The sequence below is a fragment of the Pecten maximus genome, chromosome 18, assembly GCF_902652985.1.
Source record: "Pecten maximus chromosome 18, xPecMax1.1, whole genome shotgun sequence".
Lineage (NCBI taxonomy): Eukaryota > Metazoa > Mollusca > Bivalvia > Pectinida > Pectinidae > Pecten > Pecten maximus.
Window position 1 is genome coordinate 16,193,367 of NC_047032.1, and position 13,149 is coordinate 16,206,515.

The 13,149-nt window shown below is 34.0% G+C and overlaps 1 protein-coding gene across 1 annotated transcript in view; it reads left to right on the forward strand.

The window, feature by feature from the left end:
• Positions 1-9,569, forward strand: part of LOC117316456 (oxysterol-binding protein-related protein 1-like) — a 135,643-nt gene extending 126,074 nt beyond the window's left edge. Inside the window, exons 21-26 of the mRNA XM_033871042.1 lie at positions 4,306-4,424; positions 6,400-6,523; positions 6,956-7,087; positions 7,560-7,683; positions 8,142-8,232; positions 9,021-9,569. Coding sequence (XP_033726933.1) covers positions 4,306-4,424; positions 6,400-6,523; positions 6,956-7,087; positions 7,560-7,683; positions 8,142-8,232; positions 9,021-9,123 — 693 coding nt within the window. The 3' untranslated portion in view covers positions 9,124-9,569. The remainder of the gene's footprint in view (positions 1-4,305; positions 4,425-6,399; positions 6,524-6,955; positions 7,088-7,559; positions 7,684-8,141; positions 8,233-9,020) is intronic.
• The last annotated feature ends 3,580 nt before the right edge of the window (positions 9,570-13,149 follow it).

Genomic DNA, 13,149 nt, shown 5'->3' on the forward strand with positions numbered 1-13,149 from the left:
ACACGAGTAAGTTATTTTTTTAAAGTTACAAAAGACTCGAGCTAGCTAAAGCTCGAGTCTTTTGTAACTTTAAAAAAAAACTTACTCGTGTGAAATAAATTCCATATCCAACAATCACAAGCCGTGTGACCTGTTTCTACCACAATAATATTGGCTTGAATCAAAGGGAAACGTGGCAAAGTATATTTTCGTGTATGCAAATAAAGTGTACGGTGACGTCCGGGACCCGGTGATGTGACGTCATGTGATTATTGATGACGTCAATAACAATTGTAGCTTGGGTCAAAGTATGAATTCTTGACCAATCAAAAGACCGGAAGATCATATACCACTAGTGGTATATAACATATATTTATCCAACAGTCGGCACATTTATACAATGGCTTGAGAGTGGAATAACATGGCATATTGTGGTAGAAATAGTTTTATTGCCATACTGCTTTTGTTATAGCCACATCTTAGGGTGGTATTAGAGTCGTAGACAGCTTAGGGTGGTATTCGAGTCGTAGTCTAGGTTGATACAATGTTTACACCATTACCGTATGTAAAAACACTTCGGAGAATTGCTCCTCAGGGAATGAACTATAACTTAAGTACCTCACGTGTCAACAGAATATTTGAAAGAAATATTAATTTATCAAGAAAGACAGAAAATCTATTCCAAAGAACCGTTAAGAATGGAACGTGACATGGTAAAAGAGCTTTGTCGGAAATAGTCATCATAAAGAAGTGTAGTGTAAACAGATGTAAAAAAAAAACATGAGAGAGGTAATGTTTATAAATATACATGCTAATAGAGTGTTAGCTAGCAAACTATACTAATTTCAAGTTCTTAAATAACAAGGATTTAATGATGGGCCCTATTTCCATAGATATTGCATTTCACAATTGAAGTGTATGAAATGAAATAAAAATATTTTACAATCTGACTAAAAACATGAAACCATCCCATCTTGAAAAATTCAATTTGAATATTTAATAGTTTCTACCACACTGTTACCGGGTATAAACCACGACGGACAGCTTTAATGATAAGACGGAGATCATTAAAATTTTGTTTGTACCCTCAAAACTTCATCAATCAAACATATCTGTTAATGTTTGACTGTAAGTAAAGGCCTTTTTAAAACAGCTAGTTCTTAAACATACCTGTGTTACAATTATTACCTGAACTGTTTGAAGGAGAACATCATCAGACTTTCAACAATAATGTTGCAAGAATGAAACACAATCTAATTAAAATCTAGATGGTCATTCTCACTACGTTACATGAACATCAAACAACATCCCATAAGGGGTCACGTCGGGGTGACCTTTTATTTCACTTTCAGGGCGAATCGTCAATTTGTCGATGTCATCGAAGCAAACCATTTCGGCACAGCATGTATATACATGTAGCTATATGCTTGCTGGGATGAAATGACAATTTGACAGATTATGCAAGCTATGCACTTTAGTCATGCTAATTCAGACAAATAAAAGTCACTTCCAAGATTCTGGAAGTAGTCATTTGATTGGCTAATCCAAAAGGTCACCCTGACGTGACCCCTTAAGGGATATGTTGTTAGATGTTCATGTAACGTACTAGTGAGAATGACCATCTATATTTTAATTAGATTGGAATGAAACAGTTTAGTAGGTTTACTAAGCAGGAATACAAGCTTTACTGGTATTTTCTTCTCCTGAATCAGTGCCTTATATAATACTGTCATAGTAAGCCCGTGGTTTTTTTTGTGATTTTTAAATAGAAATATTAAATACATGTCATTTTTAATATGTCATTATTGCTGTATACGGTACTGATGAAAACAGTTAATCATATCCAAGTGATCCTTTATACCAGATGTCATAGACAATCTTCTCTGACAGATATATAAGGTTAGTGCTTCCAAGTTAATGATCTATATATAGCATTCAGGAATATAGGATATCAATTATGACTAGTAGTAAGTAGAATGTATTAAACACTGTAGACAAGGGTTTGAATCCCCGATCGGATGTTAAATGGTATGTAGGTCAACTAGCTGCTCCTCGGACAACATTTGTTTTCTCTCGATACTCTAGTTTACTCCTGCAGTAAGACTCCTGATCACGAGCTTCTACCTGGGTCAACGAGTGTAATTAATATACATTAACTGATAGAATTAAAAAATGCATTGATATTAATTGTGATCAGTAGTGAAAATATAGACATGTAGGACGGGATTTAATTGAATCCCAGATCGGACATGAAAGGTATGAGAGTCACCTGCCCGACCATGTGGCTTTTCTCTAGATACTCTGGTTTCCCCCTTGCACATTTCTATCCGCGCCAACAAGAGTAATTGACATTAAGTTACTTGTTAGCATTTAGAAATATAGGGATATAACTGTAACTATGATCAATTGTTAGAGTATAAACCAGCGTTCGAATTTAACGCTCGCACACTCACTAAATGCGAGCTCATTTTTCATTTTGCGAGTAGAAAATTGTGGTACTTGCATTTTTCTGCGAGTGCATATAAATCCTGGTAAAACCGACACACATAGTAAAACATCGACGAAAACTTGAAACAAAAACCAACACACAGACAATGCATTATCTTGGTGACGCTTGTACACAGCACTCGTTAGTTTCAAGCGTCTCAAAGACTACGATATACATGAATATATTGTAATGGAAAAGAAACGAGAGTTTCCGAGAAACAAAGCACGTTTCGCTTTGAAAATACAACATCATCGGTAAATGTTTTGTTCTTACTTGAAATTCTATCAGTACTTACTGTTTTGTCCATTTTCTAATTTAACAAGTCAACTTCAGATATGACAAAAACAAAATGAAATTTTTAAACGAAAAATTCGTTTTTTTTTTTAATCACGTGTAGACTATGTTGTAAAATCATGATGGACAGGGAATAGCATTTTAATTAGATAGAATTTTATTAATACTTATTTCATTATTAGTCAAAGATTTTATGAGAAATCATACATGATTAAATCAAATGAAATGACTGATTTTTTTTTTCTTGAAAAAAAATTATTAACATGTAATTAAAAAAATATATAGAATCAAAATCCTTTAATATTCATTGAAAACAAAAAACAAAAAGATTAATTGTATTTTGTCTCAAATAAAAACTTTATTTGAAGCAAGTAAAGATTATTTATCATAAAACATCTGTTATATTTGATGTTAACACATAATTTCAAAATTGCGAGTAAGCTTGTAATTTTGCGAGTTAAAATTGTATCCACTCGCAACAACGTGCGAGTTACTAAAAAAGTTAAATTCTACCCCTGTAAACAATGTAGGTCAGGGTTGGAATCCCTTATTTGAACTGAAAATGTATGAAGATCACCGTTTTGACCACCTTGGTGTTCTCTATACCCTAGCTTCCTCCTATACGAAGACCCTTCATGGACTTCCATCCAGATAGATCATATAAGTTGATATAAATGATATAAGTTGATATAAATGATATAAGTATTGCAAGAGTGAGTCCAACACGGTGTTTCTTCCAAAAATTTATTCCTGCAGTTGTTTACATGTTTAGACTGTTAGACAGCCGTCATCAGAACCATTCTGATGACGACTGTCATCAGAACCATTCTGATGACGACTGTCTAACAGTCGAAACATGTAAACAACTGCAGGAATAAATTTTTGGAAGAAACACCGTGTTGGACTCACTCTTGCTATACTTATTACCTGGATTTTATGTGAGACCTCGGTATCTACTAGGATCCACGGCTGTTTCATCAAGACCAGTACCGAATTCTACCTAGAGGGACGTTGTGTCTCCACCCAACCTCCACCCCCCCCCCCCCCAAAAAACTCAAAAAGTCTTTATTTTAGACATTTTAGACAACAGATGGCCCATATCAAACTCAAAAACATAATGAATGTTCACACATGAGAAATATTTCATGTAAGTTATACAAAAGACTTCAGATCTCTCTTCCAAATAAAGTATAATATCTCATTCCCCATAATGACATGCTATGACACAAGCCTGAATGTCCAGCGACATATGTTGTCCTTATGGGGAAACAAGTTTTAAGGTTGAAGTAATACTTGGCACATCACACTGCAAATGTGTCTATCTTAGCGGTAATGTTATTTGACCGATTTTCACGCTGATAATATTCTGCTAAATTCTTATAGCACTTATTGCCATTTGTGTATAGGTATATTGTTTTGTAAAGTCATTTGGTTTTGTCATCATTGTGCCAATCTGGTTGGATTTGGTTATTGGCTAAAATCTGAGTGCTTGCACCAGAAAAATGTTTATGATATATTCATATTTTTTTTTATTTTTTTTCCAGTATGGTGTTATGGAAATTTTGTGTCACAAAACGGGATGGAAGAGTGTACTCAACTTCAAACAGTCTGGCTGGTTCGGGAAAGATTTACACAAAGTTGAGGGCTACATATATGATAAAAAGTAAGTATATTTAGCATAATTAGGTGAAGAACAAAAGTACTGTGGATCATCTGGTGTTAATTACAAACTGCAGCAGACTTTAATGGGCTTAGTTCAGGGCTTATTTAAGGACAATGAAAACTGCAGCAGACTTTGATGGGCTTAGTTCAGGGCTTAGTTCTGGGCTTATTGTAGGACAATGAAAACTGCAGCAGACTTTGATGGGCTTATTTCAGGGCCTATTTTAGGACAATGAAAACTGCAGCAGACTTTGATGGGCTTATTTCAAGGCTTTTTGTAGGACAATGAAAACTGCAACAGACTTTGATAGGCTTAGTTCAGGGCTTATTCTAGGACAATGAAAACTGCAGCAGACTTTGATGGGCTTATTTCAGGGCCTATTTTTAGGACAATGAAAACTGCAGCAGACTTTGATGGGCTTATTTCAGGGCGTTTTGTAGGACAATGAAAACTGCAACAGACCTTGATGGGCTTAGTTTGGGGCTTATTCTAGGACAATGAAAACTGCAGCAGACTTTGATGGGCTTAGTTCGGGGCTTATTTAAAGGTAATGAAAACTGCAGCAGACTTTGAGGGGCTTAGTTCGGGGCTTATTTTAAGGTAATGAAAACTGCAGCAGACTTTGATGGGCTTAGTTCGGGGCTTATTTTAAGGTAATGAAAACTAACACTAAACAGATTGTTCTGGGGTTCTGCTGGGTAAATATATTAATGATACTGTATTTTACCAGGTATAAGCTGAGGGAGGGGGGGGGGGGGGGGGAGCTTATCCTCAGATAAGACACTGCATAAGAGGGAAAATGTTTGGCTGTCATCTTGGATTATAATATGGCAGAGGATAGTCCGATCACTCGACATATTCCATTCGGATCATGTCAACCAAGTGCAGATGACAGTTAAAATCATAAGTTACAAGGCTCAGAAAATGTGTTCTGTTCAGTCACTGCATAACTTGTGAAGACAAATGGAAATTTACGAACCATTTTCTTCTTGTTTTATTTTCACACAGGTACATATAGGTAATAGTTTAAGAACTAAGAAATATTTTGTAGAATACACAGTACATCTGTCTACTGGCACTACTGGGACTACGGTAGGCTACACACTCCATGGGATGATACTGATATGGTCTGTGTTTTGTACAGGCTATCACAAACTGTTCGAAATTATACCTATTTGTCACATCATGACATTGGTTAGGCACTAGACATGAATTGTGACTCGCTATTTCAAAAATAAATAGGTTGGATATTGTACAACAAACTCCGGTCCAAGCATGGCTGCCATGTTTGCATACACAATGCAGCACAGACAACAGAAAAATTTGTTTCTGTAACGCGGATTTAGAAAGTATGTGTTATTAATGCTGTACGTGTACTTTGATACAAAGAGTTTCTAACTTAAATCTTCTATAAAACACTGTGGCGTGTTTGCATATTTCAGTTGGATACAGAGAAATACACTCGGAATATCAACTAGGAACTACCCTGTCAATCCGTTGTCCGTTGTATGCCATTACACTGTTGATGTGTAATTTTCCGATCCTGTATTGTCCATTGGGCATTGCAATGAAAAAGGAAATGTTCAAAATAGGAAAAAGAGATAAGGTTTAAGTTTAAGATGTCTGTTATTTCAATGATCACTCTAAAAAGATTTTTTTGGAGGAAAAAAAATCATTTTTCGTTCCGGAAAACATCTTCTTTTTTGTTTTTCTTTTTTTTTCATAGAAAAGATCGCTTTTTACAGAAAATATTCATTTTGAAAAATATTTTTTATTTTATTTTATTTTTTTTTTTTCTATTTTGGATAAGACATTCAAAAGTGGGTGATAGTATTCCCGAATATGGGCCTATGCAGAGAAAATTTGAAAAATGTTGGGGTGGACTTATCCCCGAGCATGGGCTTATAACTACAATGATAGAACACAATGATTAACATGGTGACTGAGGATGACAATGGAAGTATTGTTATTTCAGCAAGGTGAAGAGGAAGGCATTGTACGGGAGTTGGGTGTACGATCTCTTCATGCTTGATGCTGCTGTTTATGATGATCACATGAAAAATTCGGCATCAACTGCATCACCAAGTCATTCTGCCAAAGTGAGTTTTATTTCAGTCACATAGAAACATTTCAAAATTTAAATTTATTAATGTCATAGCCTTTGTTATCAATATCTTTAATGTTGAACACAAACAAAACATTTAACGACTGTTTGTATATTATAAATCTCCTTAATCGCTTGTAAACGACCTATGAATATATCAGTAAAATATAAGATCAAGTACTTATTGGTTTGGTAACATGACAAAAGTACATGAAGTTAAGATAAACAAACACTTTCAGAAAGTTTGGATTAATTGACTTTTCAACATTGCCATCGATGATTTTTTTTTTTTTTTTTTTTTTGACTAATTTTCTATTATTTTGATTAACGACCAACCACTACCAATCAACCGCACAAAGCATCAGACTCAAACAGAAAGATGCTAAAGTTGCTGAACTCATGTCGATTAAATTTGATATAATTGCAGTCCAATGGTGCTAGTGGGAGTTCAGATGTTAACGATGACATTTCCGCAAAACGTTTATCAACATACGACCTGCACATTCCTGGACAGGAGTGTATATGGACGATTCACCCACGGCCAGAAAAATCCACACAGGTAACAGAAATGATACATTAACAGATTGTTTTCTAAACATTATCACCTTTTGTATCAAAATATTAACTTGAAGTAAAGAAAGTAGTCTGCTACTTCCAAAAGGTCACAAATATATTACGGTAGGACATGATCGTCGACATAAAATCATCAAGAATAGGTCCAAAAGAAAAGTTAAGGTAAATGTGAAGAACAAATTATATTGTGTAGAATTACCATTTCTGTGATTGGGTTGCGCAGTTGTAACACAGTCGTCTATCACCTAGATGGTCATAGTTAGATTCCCTCGATCAGACGTGAAAAGGTACGGGGTCACTTTCTGACCATGTGGGGTTTTTCCAGGTTCTCGGGTTCCCTCCCACAGTAAGACCCCCTCACATGCTTCCATCCTGTCCATTAAGTGTTAAGACATAAGTTATTACAACTTGTTTCGCAGTTGTTGTAAAATAAATAAAGGGTTTTCTTGTGTTTTCAGTATTTCAGTTTTACATTGTTTGCCATGGCCTTGAATGAGTTGAATCCCGAAACAGCAGGACAACTAGCACCAACTGATTCCCGTTTCCGGCCAGATATTCGTCTTCTGGAGGAGGGGCAGATCGGTTAGTTTGTACAATTGTTGTGTAATCTACCAATTTGTTTCAACTGTTTTTGTAACAAATTAGGTTGTACTTGAAAGGTGTAAAAAGAAAAATGCCACGCTTCAATGGTCTCCGTATAAACTTTAACATCTGCCAATGCCTGTAAAGATATTTTAAAATTAAGTTTGTCCAAGAAGGACAAAACAGCTGTATGATGGAGTCTAATTCATTGTTTGGATCAAAATGAATTGATTTCATGAATTATAATTCATAATGTAACTTTTCTTCTTTTGTTTTTCTTTTTTTTTTATATAAATATCAAGCTCTTCTCTAATTCTCAGAATTTATAAAGGAAGGTCTGTCAGAATATTTTATTTTCCGAAAATATTTAATGTACTTTTAGAAATTTGACTTCAATGTTTTACATGTGTCTGCCAAACAACATTGTAACATAATGATATGATGTCTTACATTTACAGATGCTGCTGCAGCAGAAAAGAACAGAATAGAGGAAAAACAAAGATCTGCTCGAAAAGAACGGAAACGAAGGAAGGATGAATGGATACCGGTGTAAGAAATTTGATATTTGTGAAAAGGGAGATAACTTAGAAGTTTTTAAAAGTTGTAGAAGCATTTTTGTTCATGTTTGCCAACATTCAGAAAAGCGATGTTGATCTGATACCATTATCCATTCTTTATGAGAAAAAAAACAAAATATCTATCTTATTATCAGATTTTGAGAATTGGCTATTTATTCTACAAAATTATCCAAATTTACTGTCCATCAACAAGAAAATGTTTTTGATAAATCTATGTATTAGGGGTGTTTGTCATTTTCATCAATGTTAAGAAGTTTCAACTCAATTTCTCAGCAGGTATAATGATTAAATGGCAACCAAATCTAGTGTGTGTGTGTGTGTGTGTAAGGCAAGTTGTTTTGATATTCATTACCTGTTAGCTTCAGTTAAAAAGTTTTTTGACTGAAATAAAAAACAGTTTTGACATAAGCTAAAAAATCTTTTTGCAACATGTATTTTTAAGCTTATAAGTTAACAACATTTTGACTTATTTTAAAGAAATTTTAGATAAGTTAAAATGATATCAGCTTTAGTGAAATAAATGTAAATTTTCTAACTAAAGCTGAAATCTTTTTGATTTAATTGTCAAAATCTTTTTATGTCAAAAAACTATTTAACATATAAAAACGGCTTATCATATGTAGGTCAAAGAATGTGCAACAATGATCAGCTGAACAGAAATAGAAATTTTAATTAATATTTGAAAGTTTTTGGTGAAATTCATAATTGTTTAATAAACCTTACAACAACAATTAAAAGTTTTCTGATTACTTCTTGCAGATTTTTCAAGTGTGGAACGAACCCTCACACCGGCAAAGAGGACTGGTTATTTAAAGGCAACTACTGGGATCGAGACTGGTCCAAGTGTCCCGACATCTTCTGACACTAGGCGAGAACATAGATCCAGCAAATTGTGATATTATATCAATATCATGCCATCACTGCCAAATATGTTGACATTGGCGAATCAGCTACAACGATTCCATTGTGTTAAATGTATTCCACATAAAAACTGTTGACTTGTAGAAACCAGTCCCAAGTAAAGATAAGATTTCCAGTGCTTGGCTAGATTGTTCCAGTAAATCTTCATATGTGTTAGGGCTAACCCACAGACGGGTTACCTGGTATTGAGAAACACTTATCTCCAATAACATAGGAAATGTAATTTCCTCATACTATAACTACTATCACATGTTCAGACAAAATATTTTAAAACTCATGTTTCTGTTTGATAATGCAATTTCATTTTCAAACTTATTTTAACAATGGTTTCATTGGAACATTTTAGCGGTGTGTGTCTTTTCAGAAGTTTCTGAAAAGTGATTGATATACATTTGTAATTCAAACTGTATATTTAATAGATTGTTCAATATGTTTGACTGATGTTAAGTTCATGGTGAATTCTGATTGGTTGATAATCACTGTGTGGGGTTCGGGCTAGAGAAATTGTGATAATCTGATTGGTTGACATTGTGATGAGTTGAAATTCTGTGAATTAGATTCAGGGATGTACATAATGTATGCTTAATTATGAAGTCATAAGATGGCTAGATGATAATATATTAAAACACTGTTTTGATGTCTGTATTGAACTCCTTGATGACCATGGCTATGGTAATATTGATTGTTTTGATGTCTGTTGCTATGGTAATATTGATTGTTTAACTTGAGATTTTCCTACCTAGTGGGAATGACTATTTCAAAGGATAACAAGGTACACAGTTTTTAAATTGTGATCTATTAAAATGTTGGTATTGGTTCATACGAGGAGATATTTCAATCAGTGTTTTGCGTTTAACTTTCAATATTTGATCATGATTTACCATTTGTTTACATGAGCCATATGCTAAATTATGATTGTGATATAAAAGCTGGTGACCCTGACCTTCAACAGTTACATAATGCATGCTTCCATGTAACATCTAGATCTATTAAAATTGCATTGATATGTTCAAGGGGGATAACTCTGTACAGATTTTCTTTTTTTTTCTTTTAATGCTCGTTTAATTAGAATCCAGAATGGAATGGCTATGACTATATATGGCTGTCTATAACCATATTTGTCGACAGTTTCATTATGATGCCCTTGTTTCATAGTTTTGGGGGGGGGGGGGGGGGGGGGTTTTTTTTTGATTTTTTTTTTTGATTTTTTTTTGTATACCAAAAGTAAAATAATTCAAATATATTATGGAAACCAGTTTGTTTTATCGTAAAGTTATGTGAATGATTGAGAAGCAAATCAATGTTATTTTAATGTTTGTAAATATGTCAGTGAAACTAATAGAATCTACCTGCTATACAGTTTGCCTTGTTACAAACAAACAAGCGTGCACATTATCTAGTCTTTGTAATGAAATTGAAAAAAATATTTGTTTATATTCTTGCAAACTACACATTCAAGTTTTGAACCTGCTACTTTTAAAGAAATGGTTCAATATTGTAGAAAATGAATTTATGATTTTAAACATGGATCAATTTGTAACACCTGTGTGGGATATCATCAAGCCAGTGTTTTATGACTTTTCTTCCAAAATATGTTATGTATATGGATAATCATTTGTATGTTGCTAAAAACTTTGGGTAAAATCAACTTGTAGGTCTCTTTGTATTGTTAATTTACAGCAGTCAAATGATAAGCATTTCTTCACCAAACTTTCAGTTTCACAGAATCATGGTCTTATACAGATACCACAAGGTACAGGATAGAGCTATTACCCGCGATCAGACCAGATGGTAAAGGAGTCAACTGCTTCACTTTGTTGGTTTTCTCCTGGTACTCCGGTTTCCTCCCACAGTAAGACCCCTCATGCGCTTCCATCAAGCATGATTTAATATAAGTTGATAGAACTTGTTTCAAAATTGTCCTAAAATATTACAGTTTACAGTTATGATATAAGAGTTCCACAGCAGGAATGATAACTCTTGATCGGTATTGCTAGGTGGCACTACACCAATATCAAACAATACCATAGTGCTACGCTTTTTTGTGGAGTAGGAGTGATGGAGTCGGTAGGAAATCAAAGGTCTGTGAAGAGTTTCTTTAATATAGCAAGCTGGAAAAAAAATCAACAGGCATAAATGTCCCATTATGTTTTAAACATCTTGTTGTTGATTGTCAAATTCAGATTTTAACTTTTGATAACACAGAAAAAACTTTAATTAACCAATGGAGGTTGCCTGAGGAAGACTGCAAAAAGTATATAAGATCTGTTTAGATAGTGCGTATCTGTGATAGTCGCATATTGATGAAAAAAGACCATGGAGTCATACTGGGGTTTTTTTTTCACTGTACCATGTACAGTGTACATGTCTATACCTATACAATGTGATGTTATCATGCCACAGTTTTGTGATGTGTCAGGTCTTCATTGGAGGAATGGCTCACTGTATTTTGTATCAGTGTTAGTGGAAAGAACAAGTGTTCTTTTCTATTAAAATCCATGACAATTGACTCTTGCAAATTTGTTAAATTAACTTCCCAATGACAAACATTTCATTCCTATGATATGATTTGAATCAACAAATTTCCATATGTTAAGAATGTTCATCAAACTAGTTTTATGATCAGAAATGGGAAGTTATACAGCAAATGATTTCACATTTGACCTTAGAACACTGTAACATTACTGTTTATAAGTCGTTATTTTCAATGAATTCCTGTACCTACATGTACATGTACCTCAAAAATTATTATAAGTCTGTTTCAAAATTTCCTATGGAAAAATTCATGCTTTTTGCGTACAGTAAAACAACAAAGATGTGGCCCATTCAAAACAACAGCTCAACAGTATGTGTATATATTTCATACAAGTTTTACAGTTTTCTTAAACATAGATAAAAAAAATCAACAACTTCATGTTTTGATATAAAATTTAAAGTTTTCATAGCCATAAAATCAATAAAGTTTTGCATGTTTCTCCAACCTTTATCTCGAAAAATCTTCTTTTTTTTTTTTCTTTTTTTTAGATAAATATTTTCTGATTTTGTTTGTGAATATGTTCATTACTTTGTTAGGCTTTTTATTAAACTTACAAAATGGCCTGTGTTATCATTTTAGATTTCATGGGAGTGGCATTGGCTGCATTTTGTCTGGAATCCCTTGGAGACTCATGATATATATTAGAAGCTGAACAGTCATGCAAATATTGGATATTATTATTTTCTTGTGGTTTGGAAGTCTGATTTGCAGGCTTGCGTACGAACTAGAATCATAGAATGATAAGACTTGTGCGAGTTTATAACAGGTCATTGTTACGTTTTCTTTGTTGCAACTGCTATTAAGTTTTTGTTGTGATGTTGGACATTGTTGTGGTGATCCATTGTGTCGTCCCCCCCCCCCCCCCCCCCCATTGTCATTGTAGACATAGAACATTAGTATCGTGGTGTGGCTCTAAACTCTTTAGATAGTATAGACCCATTGTTTCCCGAGTACCCATTGTTTCCCGAGTTTCAGACGATCATATTCTACTGATATGTTTAAGGTAGGGAACTGTAGGCTTGAGAAACGATAAGAATATCAAAATCATCAAAAAACATTTGATCAACTTTTGATCTAGGTTATCACTAGTTAGAGCTCTTGAGTTCTTCGGTTTGCTTTCCAAATTCTGGCCATTGGTATTTTTCTCTACTTTTCCGTACTATAGTATAGCATGCAATGGTAAGTAAGCATAATTACGGCTTTAGAAAGAGTTCAGGTGACCTTGGTTCAAATGCCATTGTGGTCGTTTCTTCTCTCATTATATATGCATGAAAGATTTACAAAATTAGAATATTCCTCAGTCTACAAGCATCTTCAACTTGACAGTATTTATGAAAAAAAAACATTAGCCCCTACTCCTACTTTATCAATCTTTTTATTATTTTTTTTTCTATAGATACTAACCAGATACAGACGCCATGTTCTGTCTTG